This window comes from Daphnia pulex, chromosome 9 (genome assembly GCF_021134715.1).
Source record: "Daphnia pulex isolate KAP4 chromosome 9, ASM2113471v1".
In the NCBI taxonomy this organism is placed as follows: domain Eukaryota; kingdom Metazoa; phylum Arthropoda; class Branchiopoda; order Diplostraca; family Daphniidae; genus Daphnia; species Daphnia pulex.
Window position 1 is genome coordinate 2609872 of NC_060025.1, and position 13135 is coordinate 2623006.

Sequence of the window (13135 nt, forward strand, 5' to 3'; positions counted from 1 at the left end):
ATAAAAAGAAATAGAGCCCCGCCCATCGCCATTAACTAATTGCGCAATAACTATAAAAGCTTCTAGATGGCGCAATTCAAAACTAGTCCCCCCAAACCTTTCCCTTTATTATTATTCCGGTGTGGGAGGAGTAAATGGATAATAACAATACGATTATACACAAGTAGTACATAACAAAGCGAATAATATTTAATTCATCTTCCAAACCATTTCCCCCAACCCTCCCATTTTGCCAAAGTAAAAATAAAATGAAATGAAATAAAACAAAAAACCGCAGGTGCGTGAAATTGTGACATTAGTAGCGCTTCACGGCTCCATTGGTTGCCGGATGTTGTCTGCGCTGTTGTGTACGACCAGCAGAAGAAGGTGGGGAAACAACAAAAGGCCTCGGTCTTTTGTCTATGGGAATGTACGCGTACAACCAAAAATCATTTAGACGGGAAAGATGACGCTGCAATTATGTAACCGAACGCGGGAGCCGCTCACGAACTCTATTACGCCATCTGTCGATCAGAAAATGAAAAACTTTCCTAGTCCAGCCTATGTAACAGGTGGTATATGCATTGATTGCTACCAGCGTAATCAGATCCCTGCGAAGGTAAGACCCGAAACAATAAATAACAAATGCGGGCGGCGTGTTTGCCAGTGCGCAACAGACGATACGCCGCCGGCGGCTATTCCTTGGAAGCAACTGGCCATTATATTTGCTCGAGGTTCTTCCTCCTTGGGCTCAGTTTTATTGTCTATTCACTGGAAAGAAAAAAAAGGGGGTTCAAAGTACTGCTGCCTGGAACTTTTCATTTCATTTCAGTTCAGGTTCCGGTAACCGAGCGGCGATGACGCAAAAGAATTCGATTCCGCCGTAATCAATTTTGTCTTTGAGTTTCTATTTCAATTTGTAGCCGGGCGAATAAAATGAGAGTGACCAGCAGAAATGGACGTTATTACTGGACAGTGGCAGGATCGTTCCTCTTTGTATCGGCTCTAGTCATTTACCACGGATCGCGTCAGGTGTTGCTGGAATTCCAATCTGAACACCTGGCGACTGCTGGACACCAGCTTATTCAAATCCCATTGGAAAGTGACGATCCGCCCGTCGAGTGTCGCTGCGACAGGAGTCCAACATCGGTCGTCGGTCGATCCAGCTGCAGTCGAGAAGCGGATCGACGCGGATCCAATCAATCGGTGGTCAGTTATTCGCTGTTCGGCCATCCGGATGAAAACGATCAAGTCCTCAAGCGTTATTTCTCATCCATCGAGGCCAGGGCGGCCCGCATCCGCCGCTACTACCCCGGCTGGATCATGAGGGTCTACCACAATCTCTCGGCCGTCGATGAACTCAAATACCTGTGCCCATTGCGCTGCCCAGGGGGAGGCCAGCATCAGGAGCTGATTGAGACCAACGTCGATCTCTGCCACGTCGACAGCATCCGGACGGATTTCATCAACAGCGCCTTGATCCAGCGGCTGAATCCGCGCATGTGGAGGTTCCTGGTGATGCTGGATCCGTTGGTCGATCGCTTCATGTCCAGGGACGTGGACAGCGACATCATTCCGAGGGAAGTGGCCGCCGTCCGCCAGTGGCTCCAGTCCAATTTCACATTCCACGTCATGAGGGACCATCCCAGTCACGGCGGATTCATGCTGGCCGGACTGTGGGGGGCCAAGAGCGTCCAGCGGAGGGATCTCATCCGTAGACTGGGCCAGGCCATGATCTGGACCAGCCAGAACGACGACTACCAAACCGATCAGAATCGATTGGATTTATTCGTCTGGCCATTCGCCACTTTCGACGTGGTAATAAATTCAAATTTGAATATTCAAATTTTTTTGACTTGATTGGATCATTTGTTTAATTTTTAATTTGCTGGTTTTTTTTTTTTAGATGGCCCACGACTCTTATTTTTGCAACAACTGGGTGATGAAAGTGGGTCAAGTGACTCCCAGTTTTCCATTTCCGACCCGCCGGATCGGCCACAATTTCACCGGGCTGGATCTCGTCCGCAAAGACATCGCCGATCACATCGTCACCTGTCCCTACGAGTGTCGACCACTTAATCACAAAGACTGGCTATTATGTTAACAAAATTAAATTATAAATTTCCCAAAAAATAAAATTTTAAACTCAAATCAATTTGTTTAAAATTATAAAAATTTATATTCAGATCAGCAACATATTGCACGGACGATATGGGTGGAGGAGGAGTGGGGGGAGGGGGATAAGTGAAATGTAAATATAAAACTCTATTTCGTGTGAATTGATATGAGTCAAAATGGACTGCTGGGAAAATACTGGCGGCCCAGCAGTCGATTAATATTATGCTGGGCGATGATTAAGCTGAGGTAACTTCCTTGGGTGGCTGGAGTTTGTGACTGGGGAAAGGATGCTGGAGAGATTTGAGGGCCGGTGAGCTGCCGATGGCCCGGAAGACGATGAGGATCGTGTCAGAGTCGAACGGGCAGCGGGAGAAGGCCCGGCTGCACGTCTCAGAGTTCTTGGCCGTCGAGCCGATGAAGGCCGCGTACTGGAAGACTCCGCGACCCTTGGCGACTTTGGGTCCGTCGGACGAGACGGCCAAAGGCTTGCCACTGATAAAAACCACATTCAATTATTATTATGAATTAAAATTTAATAAAATTCATCAACTTACTCGAACATGGATCGCAGGAGAACTTCTTCCGGCAACAATTCGCTTTCAGCTCGTCGGTGCAGTTCGCAGATGAGCCTGGACATTATTCGAATCATTTGTCATTTGGTTTCAGTTGAAGGATAAGTTGAATTGAGTTATAATAACGCACCTCGATCCGCATCCGAATTTGTCCGCCTGGACAGCCGTGTCGAGATAAGAGTCGATATCCTTGGCGTGATCTTTCTCCGTGTACTCGAGCAGTGCGAAATCGACCGTGTCCACCGACGATTTGGCTTCCTTGTTCTCTTTCGTCTCGATGATCTGATAATTCAAACAATTATTTCAAAAATGAATTGAATTCAGATTTAAAAATGATTTGGAATTTGATTTCGACTCACCACTGTTTCGATTGGGACCGTCTCCGATTCGGGAATGGCGGCCGATTGCGTCTGAGCGATCAAAACTGCAGCGATAAGGTAAACGGCAAACATATTGGACCTAAAATTCAAATTTAAAAAAATTAAATGATGATTATTATTAATTTAAATTTTTTTTTTAAACGTACCAGGGGTGTAGTACAGCTCTCGATTGGAAAGGGGAAAGCAACAAAGTGAAGCAGCTGGGAGCGTTGGACACCTGAGACTGTTGTGTCGACTCGACGGTGCTGGCCTCTTTTATAGATCGGGCCGGGGTCCGACCCCCCCGTTTGCGCCATCCAATAGTCTCTCTCTCTCTCTCTCTCTCTCGTTTTTTTTAAGGGTGTAGTTTAAAATATAATAGAAAACTAGCCTATGATTATAGGTATGGGAATATTTCATCTGCGATGAGGAAATTCTTCCAGTTGCTTTCGCTCTCGCTTGGCAGTGAATCGGAAACGATTTAATTGCGCACAGCACATTTTCACTCTTCACGCCAGTTGGAACACGCTCGTACGATATGGGCGATGGTTTTTTAATATCGCAACTAATAACTTTACGAATTTCACTGGCCCAATACGAACTGGACGATATGTATATAGCGGAGCCGTGTACATATAAATACAGGAAAAACAACGTAGAAAGAAAGAGAGAATAGAGAGTGCAGGTATAGTTTAGTTTTCTATATCGAATGTTATATTATTATTCCGTTTCTTTCTTATTCTGCCCCAAGAACCCGCACACATGCTTGTATATATACATACATACATACACACATCGAAAGTCTCGAGAAAGAGAAAGTTCACTCTCCTTTTGTCCCTCGGAGCTGTGGTGCCACAGCGGTCAACTTTTGATCGTTTTCTTTTCAAAATTAAGAAGAAAATTTAAAAATTCTGCATATTTATTTTTGACTTTCTTGCGGGGGGGCATACAGTCCGTTGAATTATCATTTTCGTATACGATCTCGTTGGAAATCGGTGAAAAATCATTGAAATTTTTAAATAATTATTGCCCCGATTGTTTTTGACCTTTTATCCAGTGAAAAGAAAGAGAGAGAGAGAAACTGTGGAGGGGAAATCTCCTGAAGATGGGCCGGCTGTATACATCTATCTGGAAGTCCTTGACCCACATATTTAAAAAAAAAGAGGTAGACTCTAGCTGCTGCCGAGCTATAGTGATGGAAATGGCGGCCAGAGCACTTTCTTTTCAACCTTCGTCCGTCCGCTCGTGTGCTGGACGACGGGGGGAAAACGGAACCACTTTCGTTTTCACTTCGAGTTCGACGTATAATCAAACACTTCCCTAGTCTTGTTTATTTCTGATTCGTTTCAAAAATAAGACCGGTTCACGATACATATACATGACCATAGAAAATAATATAAGAGAGATAACAACATAGTCCGATATTATAAAATAAAAACCAGTCGGCCATGGTGAATGTGACAAGATCAAGCGAAATGTTTCAATATTTTATTTGTTTGTTTTTTCTCGATTTGGCGAAATGTCTAAACGGCACACGACATATCGACGAGCCTTTTTATTCCGTCCAGCCTGACGACGACTACTGTGCATACTGCTGCTGCGGTTATTTGAAACTGAAATAGTGAAAGTGGCGCCAATCGGATTTCTCTTTCGACAATCGGCGACTAGTAGATGATGCTGCACTTTTTTGGGTTGTTGTTATGTAACACATTTATTACAGAGGTTTTTAGAGTGTGCAAAAGAGGAGTTTTGTTATTTTTTCGAGGATACACAATAACACCTTATTTTTTATTCAAATAATCGGACTACCGCTGATTTGTTCGGCATCGTTCCGCTATTGTTTATACACGCATTGACATTTATCAGGTTCAACAGCTGATATATCCATAGCCAATTCATTTTTCCGCTGCTGAACTTTCTAACCACTTCTCTTTTTGTCTAGTTCATTTACTTTTGCCTAAACTTCGCAATGGGAGAAGGGGGGGGGGGACAAAACGGCGAAGATTTATGCGTGTGCGTGAACAGAAACGAAATTTACAACGTCCAAAGCAGCAACGGCGAGTTTATAATATGTACTGTTAAAGGAGAGTTGTTGCAAGTGAAACATGCCACATGCAAACAGTCTTTACGAGATATAACGTGGCGAAAGTGAAGTGAGTTTTCACTATAAGGGAATAAAGCATTTGGCTACTATGTTGTGTTGTGCGGAAAAGACGTAACAGCACTTCTGGCCCTGAGGCCACGAAATATGCTAATCAATTAGGATGCCTTATAGCAGATTGAATTAACTATACATCTATACATAACCGGTTTTCGCCAAAGCACAAGACGAAAGGGAATTCGATGCAGAAATACATTTTCGGATGTCATATTTGTTTCTCCCCATTTCTACGGAAAACAAATAACAACTCAGTTGTGAAGAATGAAAATATGAATACAGTTAATACACCGCGAAAAAAGGTGAGATGACAGGCTTCACTTTAGGCATCCTACACAAATTAGTTTTCCTTTTAATTAAGAAACCAAACTCACAGACACCTCAGCACAAGTCGTAACTGAAGTGAAGCGCAAAAACAAATGAATCAATTCGTGGCCGCATCAATCCTTTGCGGACCCCTTTCTTCGACCTCCCTCTCGCTGCTCGTCCAAGGCCATACTTGTTTCCCTATAGCCTTATTACTGCATTATCGTTTCATACTCTTCAGCGTCCGATAAACTAGACGTCATCGATTCAGAGTATTTATCCCTTATCTCTTTGCATCGTCCTATCCTTGATTCGCTAGTACATCAGTTATATAGTTCAGGTTAAACTGGCCAATAAAATTGATCGCATTATTCTTTCGACAAACACGAAGGTGATGCATTTTTTCTTTGTGTTATTGATACAACTGTTAAAAAAGGGATTTTGTTCAATTTGGACAAAAAAACATTAACATCGTATCAGATTTTTACAAATACCAAATTCCTTGCTCTTAGATGGATGAAGAAACAAACAAGCGATTAAGGAATGATGATTGTCCAGGGGATTGAATCGAGTAAAAAGAAAAAAGCCCTGGCAACTAGAGCAATAAAATCAGCTAGCACTTGAGATAGCATTCCAAACATTACATATGCTTCTGGGGGTTGATTATTAAAATTGGCGAAAATATTGGCGATATTAGTGCGGATAACATTGGTGTTGAACATCACGGCGACCATCAGAAGGGCTAAAAGATCATTGACAAGGCCTATCAGACCGAAGGCTGCTACCGGTATGATATCAAGCAGTGAAAGGAGGGTCATCACACATCGAATCGCGGAAAGGATGGCACGAAGGCGATACAAGTAAAAGAAGCCTCCTTCTGAAAAAACTTGGCTTAAAATGCGACGGAATAGAATAGGAAGCTCGCGAATATTCTCCCAGAACTGTTGGAAATGATGACATTATTAGATGCATTTCTAAAAAATAACTATTTCAAAGTGAATACCGGTTTGGGTTCGCCACTGTAGCGACGATTGTAGCTATTGATTTCACGGATGAAATTGGCTAAATCTGGCTCTTCATCTGACGCACTGACGGGATTCAATTTATTCTTGCTGAAAGCTTGGAAGAGGCTCGTAACCTGAAATGAAAGACATCTGTTAATCAACTGCATCCCATCTGGCAGCATCTGTGATTATATTCACCTGCTGTCTGCAAACAGGGCAAAGGACTGCTCCTACAAAACTGCCACGGGCCATGTGGGCCATGTAGGCAAGCCAACAACGACCTGGAAATAGAACAGGCCTATTTTATAATTGTAACCAAAAAGAGGAATATTTTGACTTGACATGTAGAAGGTTTCACACTTACAGCAGAAGATATGGCCACAGTTGGTCTCCACTTCATACTTAATGTCATTGCGGCAGACAGGGCATTCATTCTGTTGACTGTACCTTCTTCTCGGTTGGTTAATTTCAGTTTGTTCTCGTCTCTTAGACCTTGGTAACCAAAATGCCAACACATTAAACACCACAAGAAAAACTCTGTTACTTTTAATCAACAAACCTTATCGTGTAGTATCCAAAAAGAACGAGGGCAATCCCAAAAGCGAGTGTGCCGAGAATAACCTCTTCGCCAACACATTCGATACTGAACATTACCATTTTAACGAGGGGGTATTTGTTGTTGTTTTTTTATTGCTCTAAGATATATTTGTATTGCTACAAAACTTGTGATAATTAGTGGGATATTATTTTACTCGTCCAACTTAATATCCAACGTTCACGAACCGTTAAATTTCAACGTTAACCACCTTTTTCACGAACACAATATTTTCTGTAGCAGACGAAAATAACAATTTCTGTCAACACTCTGACCTCTGACAGTCGACTGCTGGCATTCGACGAGAATCGACAACAACAACTGCAGATTCCCGAGAACAATGGATCGTCCCGGTTTGTAGAATTGTATTTCCGTTTCATGTTTTTGCTGCAATCCAGTTAATATGTAAAAGCCAAACTTTTATTGTTTAGGTGCCAGTTCATTTGAAAATTGAAATCTTATATGCTGATCGGCAAATATTTTACATAGTGGACTGCACAGTTATTGTCTTTACTACAGTCATGGTGTTATTTCACACAAGAGATACCTGTTTATGTATAGTAATTTAATTTTTTAAACAGGTTTAATAGCCAGGTGAAGTCTGAGCTTCTGCAGTGCCGTTTAACTTGTTCATGGTATTGTTGCAGCCAGCTGGTGAATGGTGTATTGAGCGTGCAGCCTGTGGTGTTGGTGAGCCGCTGCATGCAGTCTGTGGTGCATGCTGGTGTTATCCTGAAATGTGTTTATCTTCTTTACCAATACTGCAATGCCTGTTTGTGCCCCGAAATTCAATCTTAAATTGAAGAAAAATAATGTAGAATGTAGCTGTTGATTATATCCTACTTCAACACGGGCACTTATCTCCTTATCCTTCTTTGCCCCACCTGGTTAGGTTGGGATCTTTGAATGTTTCCATACCATAACCGAGATTATTGGCCGCGATTGAAGTAGTCTATGATGTAGATGTAGACAATTGCATAATCTGTGTGGGCTCCATCCTTTTCTGTGGGTCTGTTTCCCTAACTAACCAACGCTAGCTGGTGGTCACTCATCCGTTGTGATAACCAGAGGATGAGGTAGACTCTTGTCGAACGGGGACTTAGAAAGTTCGTGACATGGGGAAAACTTTTGGAGGGAAATGATTCTAACCAGGAATCCTACTACTACTAATCGTTCCCTGGCAAAACTGGCTTCGTACTCTCTTCTCTCATCTTCCTTGTCCACCAGGTAATCTCCCTGCTGGGTACAGTCAATCAAGGCAGTGTCTCCTCCTGTCTTGATTGGAATTTGTCAAAGGTAGTCTATAACAGTGTCGACTATAATAGCTCCCTATTATTGTAGTAACAGTGAAAATGAAAATTTTTGCAATAATTGAATTTTTAAATTATTCTTCCTTTTTTAGTGCATAAATGGGTGTACATAAATATTAATGCACCGTATATATAATAAAATTCTTTTTCCTAAATATTTTATGTATTCTTTAGATTTAATTCATTATTACATAAGATCATAAAGATATAAATGATTTCGTGACGTGAAAGGATTTTCTATCTATTTTCTTTTCTCTCTTTTCTTCTCTTGAAATGTAAAAGATTACCTAGTAGCAACAGTAAAGTTAAGCGTGTTCAAATATTAAAAAAATTTCTATAGGCTGGCAAAAATTCAAGCCAAATGGACTTATGTCGATGTAAATTACCGTAAATTACGAGTTAAGGGATTGCTGCAAGGTAGTAATTTCTTTTGTACATTATTCGTTAAATTGTAAATTAACGAACAATTAAATTTGTAAATAATTTCATCAAGTTGATTATTCCAAAATTTGCAATAAATTACCAGTTAACCAACTGCGGAGCAAGTTTCCGTCCATGGAATGATATATAAGCGACCGCTAGACGAAGCGGATAATCATCAAACTAAAAGTCTCAATTCAGATTTCAAAATGACGAAATTCGAACAAGTGAAAAATGCAGTTTCAAATTCGATCAGATTCTTGTCGTCCAAAAGAGATTCGATCTTAACCCTGATGCTGATGCTTGTTTGGACGTGTTTGCTGTTTTTGTTCAATACACCTGACCATCAATCAGGCATGGAGAGCCAAGTTCAAATAATTTGTAACGACAAAAGTTACATAAACCACCCGATGGCATCAAAGGAAAAGATAACATCGAAGAAAGCCATGCTTATCTTGGGACCAATTTTTACCTGTCTCAGCTTTGTCATCATTGCTATTCTCCACGGAATCGCCGCCGCCGGAAGAACAAAAAATACGAATTTTTCCAAGTGGAAGTTTTTCTATCGTTCTCTGCTTTGGATATTATCGTTACTGACTGGAGTCGTTCTCGCCTGGTTGTGGGGTAGCAATCGTTTTTATTCCGAAACAAGATTGGCTCCAAACTTCTTGGCCGCCTGCCGACCACTTGATCTGTCTTGCAGTCCCGACAGTATTGTTCGGGTGGAGTGTACAACACCTGCTGAAATATGGATGCCTGCCCTATCCGATTCGCTGCCCACATCAGCGGCAATAACAGCTTACCTGATGGTGATATCGTTCGTCAAGATGGTACACGTGTTGTGGGTGTTGTGGGTGATGGATAAAACGGCGATAGGCCTAGTCCTGGGCCTGATCCCGCTAGGCCTCAGTGTAGCGTTTACCTTGGCCACCGGATGCATGATCACCACATGCAACGATGCAAGTTTCAACATTGTCGTTTCCGGCTACATCAAGAGCTTTATGCTGGCTTGGATTTGGCTAGTGGGGGAGCATTATTGGAGTCGTCAGAGTGAAATTGAAGATCCAAAACTTCCACGTCATTGGAATGACGTGCCGGACAAAAAAGTCAAACCTGGAAAAGGCTCGGGAAAAGGCCCCACCTCTACCAACCCGACACCTTCGCAACACGAACCTCCAGCGACAACAAATGCGACCATTTACCCGAATCTGCCGCCGAAATAGGAAAATCCCCCAATAGTTCCGGGGCCTCGGTCATACGGTATTAAACGAGTTCAGAACATCTATACCATCAATTGAGATCCGTATGTCTCGTATATCATCAACAAATGTTACTATTGTCTGGATTTTAATGTATGACGATCGAAATGAATCAAATAAATTTCAAGTTCACTTCATCTGTTATTTCCTTATTTCACAATTTTTTTTAGTTAAACGTATCATAAGTTCCAGCTTTTTTTTAAATGTTACGCTTTAAATCATTTCCAACAAATGTCTAAAACTAGTTAATCTACAGACACATGACGGTTGTGTCTGTAGAATTGGTTCAACTTTGTAGAAAAAATGCCCAGCACTCTGGCCCCAGGGCCAGGACATATGCTAATAAATTAGGATGCTTATTTAGCAGAATGAATTAACTATTAGTCTATTACATAAAACCGGTTTTCGTAAAAATAGGGGCACAAAACGTATAAATTAAGGGAATTAGAGAGAAAAACGCTGAAATACATTTTCGTATGTCATCTTTATTTCTCACGATTTCTTCGAAAAACAAACAGCAACTCAGTAATATAGAACACAAAATTCATGCGTCAAGGGTAATATTTGCAATCCCAAAATTCTTAAAGTCTATAAACAATTCCCAATTTTTATTTTTAGCAATTTCATGCCAATCATGAACATTATTTTTGGTTACCTTTTCACAAAATAGGAAGCGGATTTGTTTAAGAAGATTGTCATTCATCACCAGTGCATCTAATCCCTGCTTTGTCAGTGAATGACAGGATTCTAAACATACTATTTGCAGATTTTTTAGGAAGCCATTTGCCACGACTTCTCGTAACAAATCGTCAGTGAGCGCGTCACAAAATGCTATGTAAATGTTTTCTACTAAAGGACAAGATAACAAACCAAACAGAACGTCATTTGAGAGGTTGAAGCCGCCCCCCAGAATCTTCAGATCTTGAAAATAACCACGCCCTTTTTCATGACGCAATTGAATGATTTCGTTTTCAGACAAGGCACTTAAACTTTGGCAGTGATTGTCGAAGGTCAAGGACATTAAATTGGGACAAAATTTGACGACGGTCCAAATGTCAATGAACTCAAAGTAGACAAGGTAAAGAACCTTTAACGAATTTCCGATTACCTTCAGCACTGGAGCAAGGCCCTTGTCAAAAGTTATTCCTTTCCTATTAGAACCACTTTGGTGCCTAATGAATTTGAGTGTGTGTAGATTCTTCAAACTCGTTAGGCAAAACAGATCAGTATCTGTTAATCCCGTTTTAATCTCAATGTAGATATCGACAAGCGATGGGCAATATCGCACCACTGACCCGAGTTGGCCGCTTGTATAAACCCCAGCAGGGCGAATGTAAAGATGAGCGAAAGAGGTAAATTTGTGTGGTTGAGCTTGCGCCGCTGACTGAGCCTCTTCCACTAAGACATCAAATGTGTGATCGTTCTCGACGATCCGCAAGGCTGGACAATTCTGTAAAGCCATTTTGATTCCTCTTTTTGCGACAGCGGGGCAGCTCACCAACAATTCTTGAAGGGTCTTGCACAGCTCGTTTGGTTTGAGAACTAACCATTCAATGCCAGTGTCCGTCAATCGATTGCAATCATGAACATTCAACACCCTATTTTTAAAAAAATTATGAATTAAACACATTCTTAAGAAATGTTTAAATAAGGATAAATTTAAAATACCTTAAGTTTTTACACCAAGTCCCAATGGTTTTTAAACAAGAATTATCAATATCAGAATATTGCAAGACTAACACTTTCAGTTTTTCAAGTTTGGGACATAAATTCAAGAATTGGTCTTTGTTATAGTGGTACCAACTGGGCATAATTAATTTTTGTTCGGCTGTAACGAGAAACTCGTAGTTGAAATGTTTCATGTTGGTCTTCGTCAGGTAGGATTCGTGATTAGAAAAAGACTGGATGACAGCATTTAACACAACCGTGGCTATAGAGATATTCAATTATTTTACATACAAAATTCATGAAGATAAAAATGCAATTAGAATTGAATAATGAAAATAAGTGTCATTGGTATCATCGCAACTTACGTATTTGTGGTAAAGGACTGCTGATGTCAGACTCGCTGTCAGTTCTTTGCTGGATCGAACGTGGGTTACCCGTCCGAGATTTGGAAAGCTCATCAGCATTAACTGGAACTTCACGAATTTTATAACTGCAAATAAAGTTAATACACTGCGAAAAAAGTGAGATGACAGGCTTCACTTTAGGCATCTTTCACACTGATATGTTTTTGTTTTAATTCAGAGATTCATAGACACCTCAGCACAAGTCGTAACTGAAGTGAAGCGCAAAAACAAATGAATCAATTCGTGGCCGCATCAATCCTTTGCGGACCCCTTTCTTTGACCTCCCTCTTGTTGCTCGTCCAAGGCCTTAGGCCATACTTGGACTCCTTATTACTTCATTATTGTTTCATACTCTTCAGGCTTCAGCGTCCGATAAACTAGACGTCATCGATTCCGAGTATTTATCCCTTATCTCTTTGCACAGTCCTATTCCCGATTCGCTACACCAGTTATAGTTCAGGTAAAACTGGCCAATAAGATTAATCGCATTATTCTTTCGACAAACACGAAGGTGATGCATTTTTTCTTTGTGTTATTTACAAGTGATTTAAAAAGGGATTTTGTTCAATTTTTACAAATAAAAAACATTAACATAGTATCAGATTTAAAAAAAAATAGATATCGTAATCAGACTGTCACTGATTTATTCGGATCTTTCCGCTGTAATAATTTGATGCGCACTTTACGTTTGAGGTGACGGGCAATTTTTTTTTTCGCTGCTAAACTTTCTTACCGCTTTCTTACCGCGCTTCTTTTTCTTAATTAAGGGATTATCTATAACGTTTCAGCTTTAGTTCATTTAGTTTTGCGGTTTGTAGTATTTTATAAATTTCTTATAAGGACGGGACAAAACAACGAAGATAATTGCGTGCGTAAGCGTGAATTGAATGGATGGAAACCAAGTGTTTTTAACAGCCCGATGAATTAATTCTAAAGAGGCGAAAGTGATAAACCCTGTGAGTTTTTTCTAAGGGAAGCCATTA

General features: G+C 40.9%; 3 protein-coding genes and 1 long non-coding RNA gene across 4 annotated transcripts; 2 read left to right on the forward strand and 2 right to left on the reverse strand.

Moving 5' to 3' along the window:
• The first annotated feature begins 805 nt into the window (after positions 1-805).
• Positions 806-2130, forward strand: LOC124202348. The gene is made up of 2 exons (XM_046598688.1): positions 806-1797; positions 1886-2130. Exons 1-2 carry the CDS (start codon positions 916-918, stop codon positions 2081-2083), a joined length of 1080 nt encoding a protein of 359 aa, XP_046454644.1. The 5' UTR covers positions 806-915; the 3' UTR covers positions 2084-2130.
• A 4-nt stretch (positions 2131-2134) lies between these two features.
• LOC124202349 lies at positions 2135-4299 on the reverse strand. Its single transcript, XM_046598689.1, has 5 exons — positions 3196-4299; positions 3029-3128; positions 2800-2951; positions 2652-2726; positions 2135-2589 (listed from the first exon to the last, which is right to left on the reverse strand). Exons 2-5 carry the CDS (start codon positions 3119-3121, stop codon positions 2334-2336), a joined length of 576 nt encoding a protein of 191 aa, XP_046454645.1. The 5' UTR covers positions 3122-3128; positions 3196-4299; the 3' UTR covers positions 2135-2333.
• A 1561-nt stretch (positions 4300-5860) lies between these two features.
• LOC124202569 (E3 ubiquitin-protein ligase RNF170-like) lies at positions 5861-7385 on the reverse strand. The gene is made up of 5 exons (XM_046598920.1): positions 7056-7385; positions 6861-6988; positions 6695-6777; positions 6496-6630; positions 5861-6433 (listed from the first exon to the last, which is right to left on the reverse strand). The coding sequence occupies exons 1-5, from the start codon at positions 7151-7153 to the stop codon at positions 6029-6031; spliced, it is 849 nt and encodes a 282-aa protein (XP_046454876.1). The 5' UTR covers positions 7154-7385; the 3' UTR covers positions 5861-6028.
• On the forward strand, positions 7349-7901 carry LOC124202570. Its single transcript, XR_006878237.1, has 3 exons — positions 7349-7444; positions 7523-7615; positions 7673-7901. It is a non-coding gene; the product is annotated as an uncharacterized LOC124202570 (long non-coding RNA).
• Positions 7902-13135: the final 5234 nt, after the last annotated feature.